The 19,383-nt window shown below is 51.8% G+C and overlaps 1 protein-coding gene across 2 annotated transcripts in view; it reads right to left on the reverse strand.

Moving 5' to 3' along the window:
• Positions 1-19,383, reverse strand: part of CATSPERD (catsper channel auxiliary subunit delta) — a 47,684-nt gene that overhangs the window by 1,486 nt on the left and 26,815 nt on the right. For both annotated transcript variants that reach the window (XM_087867358.1, XM_087867360.1), the window contains 9 exons: positions 15,764-15,877; positions 14,982-15,071; positions 14,144-14,202; positions 11,027-11,105; positions 9,425-9,477; positions 7,586-7,660; positions 6,972-7,100; positions 5,048-5,231; positions 116-273 (listed from right to left, as the gene is read on the reverse strand). In XM_087867358.1, the coding sequence (XP_087723484.1) occupies positions 116-273; positions 5,048-5,231; positions 6,972-7,100; positions 7,586-7,660; positions 9,425-9,477; positions 11,027-11,105; positions 14,144-14,202; positions 14,982-15,071; positions 15,764-15,877 (941 nt within the window). The remainder of the gene's footprint in view (positions 1-115; positions 274-5,047; positions 5,232-6,971; positions 7,101-7,585; positions 7,661-9,424; positions 9,478-11,026; positions 11,106-14,143; positions 14,203-14,981; positions 15,072-15,763; positions 15,878-19,383) is intronic.

Consider the following 19,383-nt stretch of genomic DNA (forward strand, 5'->3'; position numbering starts at 1 on the left):
GCAGGACCCGCCAAGGGGAGGGAGAAAAGTGGGTCCCTTGCGTGTGTGTGACCTGCCCCAGGAGAGCCAGCCATCCCCCAAGAAGCCTGGCACAGGGCGATCCACCCCGGCTCACCTGTAGTATGGATCCACGATAGAGACGTAGAAGACGTAGATTCCATTCCTTTGGTCAAAAATGACCTTGTTTGCCGTCGGACCTCCCAAGATCTGATACGGGACATTTGGCCATCTCAAGGGGACATCGTTGTCGGGGTCGTGGCAGCTCACGTAGTTCTGGGGAGGACAGAGGCATGCCCACTGGCTCCGGGGGCTGGGCTGGGCCGTGCCAGGCCCACAAATGCACCCCCACTGCATGCAGGGCCCAACCTGCAACACTTCTCACCAAACACCCATGGGAGGGGGGGTGAGCCCAGGGTCAAGCGCCTGGTGGGCAGGTGGCTCGTGACCTTCGCGCGGGACACTGTGGGTGGCTGTTCAGCCTTTATCCTGCCCTCCGGTGTCTGGGCCTTCCCACGCTGCAGGGACTGCAGGCTTAGCCGCTCTGCTCGCCAGAATCCCTCACAGCCCTGAGTCCGGGTGTGAAGCAGACGTGACAGTTTCAAGTACTCTTGGTGTTATGGGCCGAGGCGTCCCCCCGAACCCACAGCCAGTCATAGGCTGGAGTCCTAATCCCCAGGGCCTCAAAATGTGACCTTATTCAGAGATCGGGTTTTTTTCAGGTGACCCAGCTAAAATGAGGTCGTTAGGGTGCCTTGATCCAATAGGTCTCGTGTCCTTATAAAAAGGGGAAATTTGACACACGTGCCCAGGGAGAACATTGCGTATAGACAGAAGCAGAAAGTGGGGTGTAGGTCTACAAGCCAAAGAATGCCAGCGATGACCAGCAAACCACCAGAGGCCGGGAGAGCCTGGAACAGATTCTCGCTCACTCTCAGAAGAAGCCAACCTTGCCAACACCTCGATCTCAGACGTCGGGCCTCTAGAACCAGGAAAGGATCTGTCCCTGGCGTTGAAGCTGCCCGGCGCGGGGTGGTTTTGTTATGGGAGCCCTAGTTAACTGATACACCCGGGAAATCTGAAGGTCGAGAGGAGACAGAGCCAGTTTCCTGGGGCTTCTTGCTGGTGCGGCCACCGAATACGGTCGTGGCGTCAGGAAGTGGTCAGGTGGTGGCAGCAGCTTCTCTGCCCCGTCTCCAGATCCCAGGATTTCACACAAAGGGGGAATATCCTAGAACTCAACTGCTGGCCTTTAACCAGCACATCATGCTGCCTCCCTGAGCCCAATACTTTGCTCTTCTGCCTTATTTGCTGGTGGACCCAGAAGGGAGAGGGGCTGGCCTTGTAAACAGGAAAAAATGGAAAAGCAAGAAAGTCAAAATGATGGTGAGCCCAGCAATATAAAAAAATGAAGGGCTCCTTTTGCAGGGCATCAGCAAAAACCCCAAAGACATCAAAGACAATCCGAGGGAGGCATTTACAAACTGTACTGCAACAAAGGGTTGGTTAATCTCTCAGCTCTATAAAGAGCTCTTGAAAAGCAAGGAGCATCTGAAATCCCAGTAGGAACAGGGGCACAGGCTGTGAACACGAACCACAGGACAAAGAAGCGAAGGTGGCCCTCAAACAGGAAAAGACACGGAACCCGGCCCCCAGCGGGAGGCAGGTGCACAGAAATGGACAAGTTCGTGCTGGGATGGTACACCTGCTGGTGTGCCGTGGAGGCAGGTGCGTGGTGGGAGGCTTGTGGCAACAGCCCACGGAGGGGACCTTCGTGGTATCTGCCCAGATTGCACGTGTGTGTAGCCTATAACCCAGCCAGCCCTTCCCTGCCTGCAGGCAGCTCCACAGGACAAGGGACGCACGCGGGTGGATGGAAGTGAGACTGGAAATGGCCCACGCCCCTCAGTGGGACAGCGGCTGAGGCACCTGGGAGCACCCACCCCGTGCAGCACGGTCACGTGACCTTAAGAGGCAGCTGCTCTCTATGCCTCCTCCCCTGCGTAGACACAGCTCTTCCTATCAGGAGGTGGGGTCTGGTGGGCTCTGCAACCTGCTTCTGACCAGTAGAACGCGTGAGGGTCCTGGGTCTGGGACTTCGGGAGTCTGGAACCTTCCGCCCTTGGAACCCCGAGGCCATTGTTGTAAAGGAGCCCAGGCTACCGTGCTGGGGAGAGAAAAAGCACATGGACAACCCAGCTCTGGGCTAACAGAAGCCCCGCACAGGACAGAATCTTCTTGGACCCGCCAGCTGGAAGTCCCTGCCTCGGGTCTGAGGTGCAGAACTGCGAGAGACAACCCTGCTGAGGAGCCCCCCCCCCCGCCCCCGCCAGCACAGCCCTCCAGCCGCTCTGCTCCTTCCCCTGGCTTCCTTGGCAGACACAACCTTAAGTCAGCACACCAACAGAGCTGGTTCTCAAACCCACGCCAGCCCCGACTTGTCCTCTGGCGTCTCCCTGGGTTTCGCTAGCCACTGGGCTCCTCTGTGGCACCTCTGAGTTTCCCGCATGCCGCTAGAGCGCTGCATTCCCTTCCGCTGCCTGCTTCATCCCTGTGATGGAAATGGCCCCGGGGTCCGCCCACGTGTTCAAGCTGGAAACGACGGCAAGGCTTGACGCTTCCCTTCTCCTCCCGCATCATCCAGTCCCGCACCAGGCCCTGTTGTTGTGCCCGTTAGGCATTGAACGTGCCCCCCCCCACATTCATATGTTGAAACCGTAGCCCACAAAGGGTTGGAATTTGGAGGTGGGGCTTCTAGGAGGTAATTAGGTTTGGATGAGGTCCTGAGGGAGAGATTAGTGCGCTTCTAAGAAGAGACACTGGAGAACTGAAGTGAGGGTCTCAAGGAGATGTTTGCGTATCTGTGTTCATAGCAGCATTAATTAGCCACACTGCCCAAGATGTGGACAATTCCAGTGTCCACTGACAGGAGAATGAATGGTGTCCGTCCATCCAGTGGAATGTCATTCAGCCTTAAAAAGGTAGGGACCCTGACACCAGCCACGATGTGGACGGACCCCGAGGACACCGGGCTCAGCGAGAGCAGCCAGACCCAGAAGGACACATCCCGCAGGACCCCACCCCCAGGAGGTCCCCAGAGGAGTCCCGTCCACACAGACAGGGAGGAGCTGGTGGGGGCCAGGGCAGGGGCAGGGGGTGGAGTCCGTGCTTCCTGGGGACAGAGTCTCCGTGTGGAGAGACGGAACGTTCTGGAGATGGAGGGTGGGGTGGCTGCACGATGGCCTGAGTGTGCTTTGTGCCGCTTAAAATGCTCACAGTGGTACCTTTTATGTTGTGCGTATTTTACCCCAATTGAAAACACGTTTACAAATCCTTAATTTTTAAAAGGGGTGTGGGGCACCTGACTAGGTCACTCAGTAGAGCATGCGACTCTTGATCCCAGAGTCATGAGTTTGAGCCCCACGCTGGGTGTGGAGCTTACTTAAAAAAAAAAAAATCCTTCAGGGTGCGCCTGGGTGGCTCAGTCAGTTAAGCATCCGACTCTTGGTTTCAGCTCAGGTCTTGATCTCAGGGTTGTGAGTTCAAGCACTATGCTGGGCTCCAGGCTGGGCATGGAGCCTACTTAAAAAAAAAAAAAAAGGCTCTGGGAGTAAAAAAAATTAAAAAGCTGGGTCATATACAGACCATGTGAAACGAACAAAGGAGACAGTTGCTTAGCCTAAAGCCCCGTATATATTGACGTAGCTAACTCCACTTTGTGGGTTTCAGTGGCTGAGTGGCCGTCGAACAGCCCATCCAGTGACTGTGCTGAAAATCCAGGCATTGTGGCTCCATGATAGAAAAACCTTCACATCCTACAAATTGCCACTCACTGGGACTGATGGGCGGGCGGGGGGAAGTACTGGGACAATCTCCTAAACGCATGCTCGCATGCTACTTTGAATGACAGCACTAACAAGAAGAATGCATACTCCTTATGGACACAGTCGGAAAATAATAAACGCAAATCACATATATGTGGCTTTCTCTTAAAAAAAAAAGATCAGGGACGTGGGGCTTGCGCAGCAAACGCGTGCAACTTTAAAAGGGTTGGTTATAGTTTAGGTGAATTTCACCTCAGAGTGGGGGAAAAAAAAAAGTAAGCGCATCGTCAGTAACAAAATAAATGATCAAACTCAGACAGAGGGAGCGTGAGAAAGCTTGGAAGGTGCCGGCTGGGAAAGGAAGCGCAAATACAGGAGCCAAGTGTCTGCGCCCGGGATCGGCTTCAGGTGTGGGGAGCGAGCGCCACCTATTGGCGGCGTTGCTGCGCTGCGTTGCGTCGCGTCCGCGCCCTTGGCTTTGAGAGACTGAATAGCCACAACCTGTCCGCCAGAAGGCTCGAAGGAGGCCCCGCGGGAGCTCTTCCTTACACGGACACCATGCCCTTATTTCTCCGTTGCGTACGAACCCGTGTGCACTATAGAAACGCTCCCGCGGCCAGAGAGACCATGAATTTAATCAGCCTCAGTAGTGATAGGCATTTGGATGGTTCTGGAATTTTGCGCATTATGAGAATTCCCCCCCCCCCCCCACCAAGGCCCAGCGCCTTGGTGCTGACATCCCCGATTGTTTGGCCAGCTCTGGTGGGAAAGATTCCCGAAGGACTTGCTAGCCTCACACTCCCAGATGCAGCCCCAGGGCCCCAGGGGTCATCGTGTGCATTCCACCCCCCACCCCCTTTCTGTGGACTGAAGGCTTGTGTCCCCCCCCATCCCTACGCTGAACCCTACCCCACAGATGATGGGGGGGGGCTCAGGTCATGAGGGTGGGGCTCCCATGAATGGGATGATTGCCTTTATGCCTTCTGCCCTGTGAAGACGTGCGGAGAGGACAGTGGTCAGCGAGCCTTGAACTGGGACTCCCAGCCTCCAGCAGCACGAGACATAAATGCCTACTGTCATAAGCCATCCAGCGTATGCTGTTACAGCAGCCCCCCGTGCACTGAGACAGCCCCCCCAACACACCCCAGCATGACCAGTCAGACCCGTCTGACCGCTGGCCAACAGCGCATTGTTCGGACCTGTTTTGGAAAAAGAGGGAACGCTACCTCTCGGTCCCAGGCGAAGGGCCACTTGTCGCCGGCGTTCTCCATGATGGAGGTCCAATTCTGGGGCTGGGCTCGGCAGAGCGCCGTCTGGGCTGTCAGGGAGTACGTGTACGTGAACAGCCCGTGCACCTCCAGCAGGACGAACTCTGCCTTGATAACCTCCTGGAACTTTCCTTCCCGCCACCTAGGACACAGGTGTAGGACTGGGCTGCAAGGGGCGGGGATGCGGCAGTCCCGAGGTGTGCTGAGGCTGTGCTGGGGGCGGCAGCGGCAGCAAGGAACGGGGTGCCCCCCCACCTCACCAGGCTGACACTTGGTGGAGGGAAGCAGCAGCAGGTGGGACAAGGGAGGGTGGGGAGCTGGGGGGCACGGGCCCTGTCTCCTGCCGGGTGGCTACAAGGTCTCTCTGCGAAGCAGAGACTGGAAGAAACTGATGGGAGGGTCTATGGCCAAACACTATCACTTGTAAAGAAATGGATGAATTAGTTAACAAGCAAGTAAACCAATACACAAATAAAACTCTTCACACTTGTCCTCTGACACCTCTCTGATGACATCTGCCACCATTCCAAAGGGATATATTTAGGGCTGTTGATTTGGGTTGTTCTAAAATCATCGTTTTGGGGGCAGTTTGTGGTCTCCTGCTTATGCCCCTCCTCTGACTGGTCTCCTGCTTATGCCCCTCCTCTGACTGGTCTCTTTCCTTCTGGGCTTGCATCCCCCCATATGGCCGCCCTGAGTTTGGGGCTCGGTCCTGTGTGCCCTGCCCACAGTCTCGCCGGCACATGGGATTAGGGCCATGGGGAGCTGAGACAGGACGTCCTAATGACCCTGCCTGTTTTCAAGTGTAAGCGGGTTCCTGCCACCGTGAAGTCCGCCCACTGCCACTGACTCAGATGGTCTGCAGGGCACAGAGCTGAGCCGCTGGCCGACACGTGCTTGTTTAAAACAATCATCATTAAGTAAAATGGAAAAAGCCAGTTCCTCAGGTGCACCGGCCACACTCGGAGCACTCCGACTGGGCGCGCGGAAGGATGGAGCTTTTCCACCGGGCGGGGCCGGTCTGGGGCTTCAGGGAGGTAGCTCCCCCTGGGGTGGTGTGGTTCTGGCCCCCACGGGTCGACCACCCACGACAGTGCAGAAGCCACGCATGGTGGGTGTGCAGGGGCTGTGACGAAGGAAGGCAGCAGAGTCCACGGATGGGGGAGCAAAATGAGAGCCGTGGGCTAAGCCGCGTCCCCAGACTCCCGTGGGGAAGCCCTAGCTCCCCATATGACTGTGTTTGGACTTGGGGCCTTTAAAGAGGTGGCTGAGGCTGAGTGAGGTTGTAAGGGTGGGCCCTGATCCCACGGGAGGGGGGGAGAAGCATGGCTGTGCTCGCTCCCTCCGCCACCGGAGGACACAGGCAGAAGGTGGTCGCCCGTAAGCCAAGGAGGGAGCCTCGGTGAAACCAGCCCTGCCGGCACTCTGACCTTGGACCTCCGGCCTCCAGGACCGTGAGAAAATCAGCGTCTGTCATCTAAGCCCCTAGTCGGTGATATTTTGTTATGGCTGCGTGAGGTAAGACATTGCAGGAAGAGGGGGCGCCTGGGTGGCTCAGTCAGTTGGGGGTCCGACCCTTGCTTTCGGCTCAGGTCACGATCTCATGAGATCGAGCCCTGTGTCGGGTTCCCACGCTCAGTGCAGAGTCTGCTTGAGATTCTCTCTCCTCTGCCCCTCCCCCACTTGTACGCGCTCTCTCTCTCTCTAAAATAAATAAATCTTAAAAAAAAAAAAAAGAAAACAGGCATTGCATGGCGAGGGCACAGCAGGGGCAGGGCCGGGAGGGGCCCTGGTTGTGCAGAGAGGGGTGGGGAAGGCAGCAGGGAGGAGGGAGTGCTATCGGAGGTAATGGGGTGCGTGAAGGGCCCTCCTGGGGTCTTACAGTTCCACCACGGGCTTCCACGGGGTGTTGTAGTAGACGAGGTGGGGGCAGCCCAGCTTCTCGTACTGGTAGTCCACCACCAGATCCTCACTGGCCTTCTGCCCCTGGAAGTTGGGGTCGTAGGCTTCCCTAGGCAGAGACAGGTGGGGTGGGGGCTTGTATCTGAGGGGCCGTGGTGTGTGTGTTCCTATGCTGGGGGTCGGAGGCTCCCTGTGCCTGGGTGCCAAGAAGGGCCAAGTCTCACCCCATGCCTGCTCGGTGGCACTCGGGACCAGCCGCATGCACAGAGGGTCACCCTGGCCCTCACCCCCTCCTGCCTTGGCTGACGGTGTCTGGCTACCTCTGCTTGCTCAGGTGAGCAGGTGCTCAGGATCCAAGAGCAGGTGGGAGGCTGGCAAGATGGCGGAAGGGTAGCCTGGTAGGTGGGCAGGCCTGGGCCGGGGGCCCTGCCACATCGCACTGGCTCCCTGCAGACCCGGCCCCCCCCACCTGTCCCCTCCGCACCTCAGATTCCCTACTGTCCAGATATCAATCTAAAAATGATTTCCGATTTGCCTTTGGCGCCCGGGGGGCAGTCACGGGAGGAATGCCCTGAAGGGAAATGTCAGGCTCACCTCTCGATGACGTAGCTGTAATTGTCCTGAAGGCCCACGGGGTCGAGGATGCCGTGGTGACAGGCTGAGATTTCGCTGTGAGCGACAAAAGGTGGTGAGAAGCTCCCTGCCCCCATGCAGCACCCAAAGAATCTCGAATTCTTCCCTTGGACACGTATACCCCCGCTGGCTTCATTTTTGAGACCTGTCTTACTTCCAGGCTCGGCTTGCATTTTCCCTGCCCAGAATCTCCAAGGAGCCCAAATTCCTGTGGGAGAATGATTGTCAGAGGCCCAGACCTAGGCGCTGGGTGTCTGGACTCTTGAGACAATCATTTCCTGGATTTTCTTTGTGGTGTCACCATCCGGGCATGCCTCCTTAGGCAACGTGGTGTATTTCTGCCTGATTTGGGGTTTTAAAGACTAGAATCATGTTGTGTGTTTTTTGCACCTTCTGTTCCACATCCTTGTTTGTACAACCCGTCCAGGCAATTCTGCCTCCGTGGTTTTCACGGCTGGGGTCGTCTGTTGCATGCAGCCACCGCACCTGTCCGTCCATCCTCTTGTCGATGGATTCAAGCTGGCTTGCTTCCAGCTGGCAGCTATTAGGAATAATACTGCTGAGAACATTCTGGAACCTTGCCAATGTCCAAGCGCATGATTGGAATTGCTGGGTCAAAGATGTGCTTTCTAAAGCAGCTGAAAAACGCATCTACCTACCAGCGACGTCAGTGCGTTCTGGAGGCCACCAGGGGCTCCCCACGCTGACCAGCACTTGCCACGCTGCATTGGCCACGCTCTGTAAATTTTCCCACGCTGGTGGGTGAATAATGGCCTCTAAGAAAAGTTTTCATTTTCTTTTCCCTTTTAAGTGAGGTTGGCCACCTTTCCAGCACTTTTTCATGTTTACCAGCCATGTGGATTTCTTTCTTGTTTCTTTTTCAGAAGTGCCTGTTCAAGACTTTTGCCCTTTTTAAAAAAAATGTCTTTTTAAAAAATTATTAAGTTGTAGGAATTCTTTATAAAGTCTGGATGCAAGTCCTTTGTTGGTTACACATGTGGCAAATATCTTACCCCACTCTCTTTCTGGCAGAAGCTCTTTGTATATTGTTTAAAAACTGTATCCTGCACACATGTCCTAAATATATAATTTATTGATTCAACAAAATGTTTCCATTTGCGGGAAATGTGGTAAAATCATCGCCTGAGTTTATTGTTGCCCTTGAGCTGTGGGGCACTGAAGCTAGCCCCGACTAATCCTAGAGCCAAGCGTTAAATGTTCTGGAATTTTGCCGGCCAGCGTTCGTGCTTAAAAATCGACGGGGCGGGCGGATTCACACCACAGGAATTGGGCCGTGCTTGGATTCAGGGCCTCCACCCAGAACCAATTGTTAACACAGTTATCAGCACACCACTGCCTGAATGGGAAAAGGATGGCAGTTTGGCCGATCTTCTGGCTTTTTTCTTTTTTAAATTGGATTCTCATGGCTGCATTCCCTGGGAGTAACTATGGATAGTGGAGGCCAAGTTCCCCAAAATTTCCGCAACCAATTAAAACTAAAAACCCTCAGCAATTTTAACCAAAATGAAGACTTCAGGGACTCATAAAAGAAAAGAGAACACACAAACAGATTAGGGAACAGGAAAAAAGGTAAGCGTCACCAATTGATAAACGAGGGGAGGTCACTGTGCCAGAAACACCAACTTAACCCGTTCGTAGTCCTTATTTGACTATTTATTATGGAAATGTCAAATATACACAAAAGTAGACAGAATAACGTCCCCTGACTTCAACCATCGTGAAGCAGTTGTGACCACGCTTGTCCGTCCCCACCCCTCACCCTGACAGCAGCACACTTACTTCTGAATGACGATCTTTTTCTCCTGGTCGCAACCCACGGAAATGAGCGCTGTCTGCGGAGGAGAGAGGCAGGGATGCTGACCTGGGTCGGTGAGAGCCACTGATGGCCCAGCCCCAGCAAAAAGTCACACCCAGGAGAGACTGGACATGATGTGCCCGGATCCTGACACGATGACCCAGGCTCCTGGGAGTCACTGCAGCCAGGCTTGGCCCCTGGAGCTCAAGCCCTAAGAGCCCACCAGAGCTATGGGGTAAGCCTAAGCGCCTCCCATCACCGGCCTACGTCTTAGCTCTAACCAGAAACCAATTTATAAATGCAGGATAATACTTGGCATATAGAAGACAGGGGAGGAGAATGAATGAATGAATGAACAAACGAATGAATGAATGGGCTTCAATAAACAAACAGAAAGGAGAAAAGAGAAAAAGCTATTTGGGGTGAGCCTGAGAGTCTTAGGGACATGCTTCTCAACCTGGGGTACGGTGGCATCCTCAGAGATACGAAAAGGAGTCTAAGAAGCATAAGAGAAACTTTTGGTGTTTGAAAAAGAGCTTTATGTTAAGGCGAACCCGGATTTACCATGGAACAGAATCCAAGATTTGTATCAATTTTACAAAAACTGTGGTATAGAATATACAACATGAAACTCACCATATTAACCATCTCTAAGTGCACAGCCCCGCGGCATGAAGCACACTCACACAGTCGTGCAGCCAACCCCACCCTCCGTCTCCAGAACTTTCCATCTCCCCCACCTGGAGACTCTGTTCCCGGGAAGCACGGACTCCCCACTCCCTGCCCCAACCCTGGATCCCACCACCTCCTCTCTGTCTGTGTGGATGGGACTCCTGGGGACCTCCTGGGAGTGGGGTCCTGCGGGATGTGTCCTTCTGGGTCTGGCTCCTCTCGCTGAGCCCAGTGTCCTCAGGGTCTGGCCACGTCGTGGCGGGTGTCAGGATGTCCTTTCTTTTAAGGCTGGATTATATTCCAGTGTGAGGATGGGCCCTATTGTGTTTATTAATTCACCCATCTGTAGACATCTGGGTTGCTTCTACCTTTTGACTATTAGGAATAATGCCCCTATGAATACTTGTGTACAGGTTTCCGTGTGGATGTATATTGTTTTCCGTTGTGTTGGAGCACCAAGAAATGCTGTTACCAGAGTTGGTGAGACCTGTTCTGGGGATATCCAACAAGGAATGAGACTTCCATGCATGCATCTCCTCCGAGGACGGTGAGTCATCAGGGGCAGCCCTGGGGGATGCTGTCAGGAGGAAAGGGAGTGACCCTGGCAATTGGGACGGGATCACCTTCATTTTCAGACCCTGGGCATGGGCTCAGCCAGCCCTCAAGGAAAAGACAGATGAGGCCCACTGCCATTATTCTTTTATTTTTTTCTTTTATTTTTTTTAAGTGGGCTCCACACCCAGCGTGGAGCCCAAAGCGGGGCTTGAACTCACGACCCTGAGAACAAGACCTGAGCTGAAACCAAGAGTCAGACGCTTAACCAACTGAGCCCCCCAGGTGCCATACTCCCCACACTGCCATTATTCTTAACACTAACAACAAAGAATATGGGACAGCAAAAATTTGGGACATACCAGCGGCTTGAGGTCCACACACGAAATTTCCTTGTTGGCTATGTCCAGAGTGATGGTAGATCCTGTGGGTCTCTTTATGCTGCAAGGCAACAGGAATGTGTGGTATTTCATACCTGTTTCACAAATAGCATCAGCGTTGGGGCGCCTGGGTGGCTCAGATGGTTATGTGTCTGCCTTTGGCTCAGGTCATGATCTCAAGGTCCTAGGATCAAGCCCCATGTCAGGCTCTCTGCTCAGTGGGGAGTCTGCTTCTCCCTCTCCCTCTGCCTCCTCCCCCTTGCTCATGCACTCTCTCTCTCTCTCTCAAATTAAAAAAAAAAATCTTAAAAAAAAATTGCGCCAGTGTTAAAAATAATCACAGACCCATCAATTTATTTATGCATCCATCCATCCATCCATCCATCCATCCATCCATTCATTATCCATCCATCCCTCCATTTGTCCATCTGTCCATTCATCTGTCTGTTCATCCATCCCCTCAGCCATTTGTTCCAGGATAGTGACCGAGAACGTCTGCTCACACATGGTGGCCCCACCCTCCCTTGAGTGTCTACCTCTTCTTGAGTCAGTTTTGTTAATTTACATATAATAACTTATTGAAAACAACATCTGACACCCAATTTCATTATCTCCAAGCTACATATAATGTTTTCTTATTCTGTTTTTCACTGAAGCATAATTGAAATACAATACCGTATTTATTTCAGGTGTATGACATAGTTATTTGAGGTTTCTATACATTGCAAAATGATCACCATCATAATCCTAGTTACCATCTGTCACTGTCACCATACAAAGTACAATATTATTGACTATATTCCCCATGCTGTACATTACATCCCCGTGACTTATTTATTTTTTAATGGGTAGTTTGTACCTCTTGATCCCCTTCACCTGTTTTGCCCACCCTCCAACCCCCCTCTCCTCTGGCTACCATCAGTCTTTCTCTGCATCTATGAGTCTGGTTTTGTTTTGTTTTATTTGTTCATTTGTTTTGTTTTTTAGATTTCACATGTAAGTGAAGTCATATGATATTTGTCTCTCTCTGTCTGACTTATTTCACTTAGTATCATGCCCTCAAGATCCATCCATGTCATCACAGATGGCAAGATTGCATTCCTCTTAGGGCTGAGTAATATGCCATCGTACATATATACCCCATCTTTTTTGCCCATCCCTCCACAGAGGGACACTTAGATTGCTTCCATAATTCGGCTACTCTAATTAATGCTGCTATAAACATAGGGGTGCATGTACCTTTTTGAATTAATGTTTTTGTTTTCTTCAAATAAATATCCAGAAGTGGAATTACTAGATTGTATGGTGGGTCTACGTTTAACTTTTGGAGAAAACTCCATACTGTTTTCCAGAGTGGCTGCACCAGTTTGCATCCCCACGGTGCAAGAGGGCTCCCCTTTCTCTGCATCCTCGCCAACACCTGTTGTTTCCTGTATTGTTGATTTTAGCCTTTCTGACAGGTGTGAGGCGGTTTTGATTTGTATTTCCCTGATGATCAGTGACGTTGAGTGTCTTTTCATGTACCGTTGGCCATCTGGATGTCTTCTCTGGAAAAGTGTCTATTCATATCTTCTGCCCATTTTTTAATCGGATGTTGTTTTTGTTATTTAGTGGTGTGTGTTCTTTTCATAGTGTGGAGATCAGTCCCAGTATCTTCTCCCAGTCAGCAGGTCGCCTTTTCACTTTGTCGATGGTTTCCTTCAATGCGAAGGAGCTTTTTAGTTTGAGGAAGTCCCTCCCATTATTCTTTTCACAGGTTCTGTGTCCATACTTTTCATTTTCCATTCCCAATGTTCATTTCAATTCTCTCTCTCTCCTCCTTTGTTAGATTTGCGGGGTCTCACCTAGTGTACTGGTCTTCTGAAGAACCAGCCTATGTCTCATTGTGACTTGATACTGTCTTTTGCCCTCTGTTTAATATATTTCAGATGGTATCATTGTTAATTCCCTTCTTTTTGTGGTTCCCCTAGTTCTTTAAGTTAAATATTTAGTTCGTGCATCCTTAGTCCATCTTTCCCCCTAGTAATAAAAGTGCTCAGGGTACACATTTTCCTCTGAGTATCTTTTAGCTGTGTTCCATGGATTCTAAGATTCAAGGGTTATTTAGAAAAGTGTCTCTTAATTTCCAAGAAAAGGGGCTTTTTATTACTGGTTTTGCTTTCTGGCCGTTCAATTCTAGTTTTGTCGGATTAAAGTCTGCACATGTGGTCTGAAAATCTCTCCTGGGAGATCCTGATTGATGTTTCTAATGGCCAAGTACATACAAAAATTGAGTGATTTTTAAATAAATTCAGCATACGTGTGAGAGAGGGACATATATTCTATATTAATAACATTCAACGTACTTTTTTTTTTACTTTTCATTAATGTTTTTCAGCTTTACTGAGGTATAACTGATAAATAAATTATAAGATCATTAAGGTACACAATGTAATTATTTGCTGTAAGCATGGAGTTAATTAACACATCCATCATCTTACATATCTACCTTTGTTTGGGGGGTGGTGAGAATATTTAACTTCTACTTTCTTAGCAAATTTCAGTTATACCATACCGTGGTACAAAATGCTAGATCTAGAATTAAAACCTGCTGTTGAAATATATACTCTGGGGACCTCCCGGGAGTGGAATCCTGCAGGATGTGTTCTTCTGTGACTGGCTTCTTTCACTGGGCACTGTGTCCTCAAGGTTTGTCCACGTTGTGGCAGGTGTCAGGATCTCTTCCTTTCTAAGGCTCATTTCCCATTGCGTGGACGGACCCCACTGTGTTCGTGCACTCATCTGTGTGTGGACATGGGGCTGGCTTCCACGTTTTGGTGACTGCGAATCATGCTGCTGTGAACGTGGGTGTGCAAGTGTCTGTTTGAGTCCCTGCTTCCCATTCTTTCGGGTGTAGACCTAGAACTGGGGTTGCTGAATCATATAGTAATTCTAGGCTTAATTTTTTGAGGAACCCACCACCTAGAAAGTGTTTTCAATCATTCTGGCCTTACCTTCTTTGGAGGGGCTAAGTCTGGATCTTGGCCCTGTGTTCCCAGATCCTGTTAAGGGAACCCCATAGATAGCCTGGGCCACCCTTCCCCCACTCTGGTCACATACCTGGAGGTGAAATTGGGGTCGGCTCTGCCCCAGTGGTGCTGCTGCCTCAGGGAAATGTTCTGTGGAATCAAGAGCAAATGGGCACATTTGCGACAGTGGGACAGCCTGGGGCCGCGCACAGACGGGGATCAGGGGAGATGGAGGTAGGACGGGACCTTGGGAAGGGGAGCTGGGAAAGTGTCTAGCCCCCCCCCGATTCTAATTGTCCAACTGGCGAGAGGCTTCTAGAAGCTCATGGAAATGACCACCCCAAGCTCCTGCATTTCCTTGCTGCCTTTGTCTGGGGGACCTCGTGAGGGGTGACTTTGTTCCCCTCTTCTTTAGAAGGTGGCAAGGACTGGTCAAAGGCTCTGTTGTGGCAGACTGATGCCTTGCCCCTTCCCATCGAAACCTCCCAACTCCACCCTAGGCTTCCGGGGTCAAGCGCAAAACCAATAGTGCAACCATGTGGCCTGGCTTGGCCCTACGGATCCCCCAGACTCCTATTTGGCCAAGTCCCTCCTGGTCCCCCTAGTTCATCCCCCTCCTGATACCTCATTTTACCCAACCACCCACATTTCCACAGGGCTGTGTTAGGCTCTCTGCCATGGCTTCTGTGCTTATCCCCTGTGACAGCTTAATGACCTCACTAGTCTGGGCAACTGCTGCCTGCCTGGGGGGAGGGGCAGGGCTGTGCCCTCTCGGGATTCTCCAGCGCCTTACCCGCTGTGTGCAGGGAAGCAAGGGGGGAGGAAGATCAGGCCGTGGAGCGCCTGAAGGATCCCGGAGCTGGCTGGGCGCCATTCAGGCTGTGCCCTTCATCACACGCGCCTGGGGCTGGGGCAGGGGCGCAGCTCACCAGTCTGTGTTTGACGTTCCCGTCGTAAGTGTAGCCGGCCTCATAGATGACGGCCTGCAGGCCCAGGGAGTGGGGGTTGCTCACCATCGCCTGGCAGGGGCCCAGGATGAGAAACACACACAGATGTCCTGGGCCAGCAAGCACGTAGGGGTACCACTGGGGGCTCTCATCCACTGGGGACCCCCGTGCACCTTCACACTGAAAACTGTGCTTGCTCTGCAAAGGCGGGGGTCCTCCAACCCCCAAATGCGCCCCACCTCATCTACCCCCCAGCTGTGGCTGCTGAGCCCCGTGCTGCAGACAGTCTGGAGGTTCAGACCTGGCCCCAGTGTATGGCCTGGCGTCCCCTTGCAGGCGCTGGTCCTGGTGGCTGGACTTTGTCCCATGGCCTTGCTTTAATTGGCTCCCCATTTTCAGCTTTATTACTTGTACCCAAGAGTCCAGGCTTGGACATTTGGGTTTCAGGTTGGGGGATACCCACTCTCTCTCGAGCACCTCCTGCTGCCTGAGGGAAGGCATGAGTCGGGCTCTGGCTGGGCTAAGAGAGAGAGGAGCTCATTGGAAGCAGGGGGCAGCCCAGAGAAGGGTGGAGAACAAGGAGCAGAGGCCCCCGGAAAGGAGGCCAGACAGGCAGAGGCTCATTGAGGAGCAGGACAGGGCATGTCTATGAAGGCTCATGAGCGAGGTCTCTCCCTGTGGGATATCAGGGGACTTTCAGAGCCTGGGACGCTGGGGAGCGCCCCGTCTCAGGAGCGCCTGTCAAATGCAGGAGGTGGCCTTACCAGTGGGACCAGGGACATGCCTGGCCGCGGTATCATCAGAGCGGTCAGCTCCAATTTGCTGTTCATATCAATGCTGTACATTTTGTTGTCAAAGTCTCCTTGCAGAAGTTCGGCCTAGGTGGAAACGCCAAATAGATCCATGAATTAAACCAAGCTCCTGTTGCCAAAGCAGAACTGGCAAGCAGGTGGGAGGCCTTCCGTGGTCTCCCCTAGGGATGGAACTTTCCAGTCTGTCACTCATGCCACTGTCTTCCCCGCTAGATCCTGCAGCCCCCAGAAGACGCTCGAGGTCCACCCCGTCACCCCATTGCAGGCCCTCCTCTCTCCAGAAGAGCCCCCCCTACCTGACTTTTGCCGTGTGAGCATTCCTAGGGGATGGGACTTGGTCCTGCCCATTTTCCAACTTTGTTCTAAGTCTCTTTCAGTCCCCAGGCTCCCCCTCATCCCCTTCTTTTCATTTTATTCATCTTTGAAGCGCCCAGGCCACTGGACCTGTAGATCCCCAGTCTGGTTTTCCTGGCGCAGGCGGGCGTGTTCCTCTGGGCTCTGAGGTTCTGGTAGACCGGTGGTTGGATCGCGATGACAAGACTCAACAGGTGGTTGATCTTCCGTCAGCAGCACCTAGGACTGGCTGTCTCTCTTTTTTGCTGTGGGGTTGCCACAAGACGATATTCTATCATTTTGTTTTCACGAATTTGCTGGGAGAATTTTATAGACACTTTCCCCCTCCTACTTGTAGCTGACCCAGTAGAACAGTTGGAAGGGAAGATGGGATAAATGTTTGCATCTTGCCTTTTATTTCCCCCATTTTCAAGGAGACGGACCGGTTTCCTGCCATCCTAGGAAGGTAGCCAATGAGTTGCTTCTTGGAAAAGTGGCTGATTCCAGGTCTGGGGTGGAGAAACGACCAAGAGAACCTGGGACATCCTGCCCTAGCTACGGGACTGACCGATGTCGATGGTGCCTGCCAGGTTTCTCCACTACCCTTTCCAGACTGTTCCCTGTGAGCCTGTGACTAAGACCAGTCCACCCTCAGGCGGGGGGTTAAACTTCTCCTCCGGGAGGGCGATTATGTAGGTACATTACTCAGGTTCTTCTGCAGGGGGAATGGAATGTGTCTCCGCTCCTTTTATTTATTCAGCCACTTATTTATATCCCTGAGGACTCATATTATCCAACCAGTTGTCCCAGCTTTCATCCATGGGTTTTTTTGTGTTTGTTTTAGTTTTGTTTTTGTTTTAGTAGGCTGTACACCCCAACGTGGGGCTCGAACTCAACCCCAAGACCAAGAGTCTCACGCTCTTTTGACTGAGCCAGCCAGGCGCCCCATCATCCGTGGATTTTCGTTATGCCAGTAGTTGCTGTTTTGGGTGTTTCGTTTTTTGTTGTCGTTTTTGTGCGATTTGGGAGAACTACTCGCTAGTGGCACAGCCATCTTCCTCAGAAGAGTTCAAGGGGCCAAACATTTGCCCAAAAGCCTTACTACTGCTCGCTCTCACCCTCTCTCCTTTTCTCCTCCACGTGTGTCTAAGACTGGCAATTTCCAGACATGGGATTTCAAGCGCCCACAGGAAAATCCCCGTAGCTGGGGATGGATATTTTATCGTGGCAAGTGAAGAAAACAAGAAAAAAACACTCCCATCTCTCAGCACCATCGTTTCACAAAAGGATATTTCCATCAATTGATATACTCCGTGTATGACACAAATACTTTTCCCCTCGTATCACTAAAGGGCATGGATTCAAAGGCCATTTGGAAATGGACCCCCTAAAATCTTTCTGTGATTTTTCTGTGGCCCTTCAGAAGGGAAGTGGCCTGGCAGAGACATAACAGCGAGTCAGCCCGGGCTCCACGGAGCACAGCACTGACCTTATTTCTGATTCCGTGGATTTCGGAGCATTGAGAGATGGGATGAGGTTGCTGGACAGGACCGACCCAGAGATGGCATTTCCCTGGGAATGTAAATTGGTGCTGGAAAACAGTACAGGGGTTCCTCAAAAAATTAAAAATAGAGCTACCCTACGACCCAGCAATCCCACTTCTGGGTGTGTATCCATAGGAAATGAAATCACCGTCTTAAAGAGATATTGTCGCCTCCATGTTTATTGCAGCATTTTTCACAGTGGCCAAGATATGAAAACAACCTAAGTGGCCATGAACAGATGAATGGATTAAAATATGTGATATGGGGATGCCTGGGTGGCTTCCTCAGTTAAGCATCTGCCTTCGGCTCAGGTCATGATCTCAGGGTCCTGGGATTGAGTCCCGCATCGGGCTCCCTGCTCAGTGGGGAGCCTGCTTCTCCCTCTGCTACTCTCCTTGCTTGTGCTCTCTCTCTCTCAAATAAATAAATAAAATCTTGAAAAAAAATAAAATAAAAATTAAAAAGCCAAACTCATAGATACTGAAAACAGATTGGCGGTTGCCGGCAGTGGGGGGTAGAGGTGAGCAAAATGGGTGAAGTTGTTCAAAAGGTACAAACGTTCAGTTATAAGATAAATTGGTCCCGGGGGTGTCACGTCCGGCGTGGCGACTACAGTTAACAATACTGCAGTGCGTGTTTGGAAGCGCTAAGAGAGGAGATCGTAGAAGTTCTCATCACTAGAAAAACACAATTTGTAATTACGTAAGTGATGGATGTTAACTAGAGTAATTGTGATCATTTTGCAATGTATACATCAAACCATTGTGCTGTCCGCCTTAAGGGAATACAGTATTATAATGCCAATAAACATATTTCAATAAACACATAGTTACAACTCAAGAAAACTGGGAACAGTTTAAAATTAAAAATAAATGGCATTCTCCTGCACTTCTGACCATGTGATTGCCAGGGTCTGTGAGAGTGGCTTCAGGAGGGGCCCCGAGAAGATACTGTACTACTTCTGTCCAGCGGCTCGTCCCTCTTCCCCAGGGTATCCTCAGTCTCCTTTGGCAGACGGGCCCTTTGCACATCCTTGGGCAGATGGCCTGGTGGACTGACCTCGTTACTGTCCGAAGGAGTGGACTCTCATTGGCTCACCTCCAGCCATGTGATTGGTGTGGGAGTGGGCGTGCATTCCCTCTGAGCCAATGAGGTGCAGGAGACACTGGCAGGGGCGGGGCTGTCTCTTGGCTTCCGCAGAACTCTGATGAAAGGCTCTCTCTCTTGCCTGGATACTGTGTGAGGCTGCCCGTCTGCACCTGCCAGCTCGAGGCCATGATAGGAGAATCCAGGGCCTCTCAGAGGCATCTGGATGGATCTTCAGGATGAAGCATGGAACACCCCGGGCAGGCAGAATGGAGAGATGGACAGGAGCCTGCTCCTTGCTGGCATGACCTGAGTTACTGAATCAAGCCTCGCCTGAGGTCTTCCCCCTTCAGACTTTTTGGCTGCATGAGCCACCAGTTGCTTTTGCAGCTTAAACCCATTCGATTTAGACTTTTTGTTACTCGCAGAATAACGAATCAAAATTGATGCATCCATGTTTCCATATTTCTATAACCCCCCCCCCGCTTTGATCAGCCCACATAGCGGGGGGGGGGTCAAGGCCAACCCCCACGGCTTAGTGGAAGCCTTGGGCCCAATCGAATACCCCTCTCCAGAGCTCTCCTAAGAGCCTGTAGAACACTGACGGTT

The sequence above is a fragment of the Ursus americanus genome, chromosome 14 (genome assembly GCF_024610735.1).
Source record: "Ursus americanus isolate L20-20 chromosome 14, mUrsAme1.1.p, whole genome shotgun sequence".
NCBI lineage: Eukaryota > Metazoa > Chordata > Mammalia > Carnivora > Ursidae > Ursus > Ursus americanus.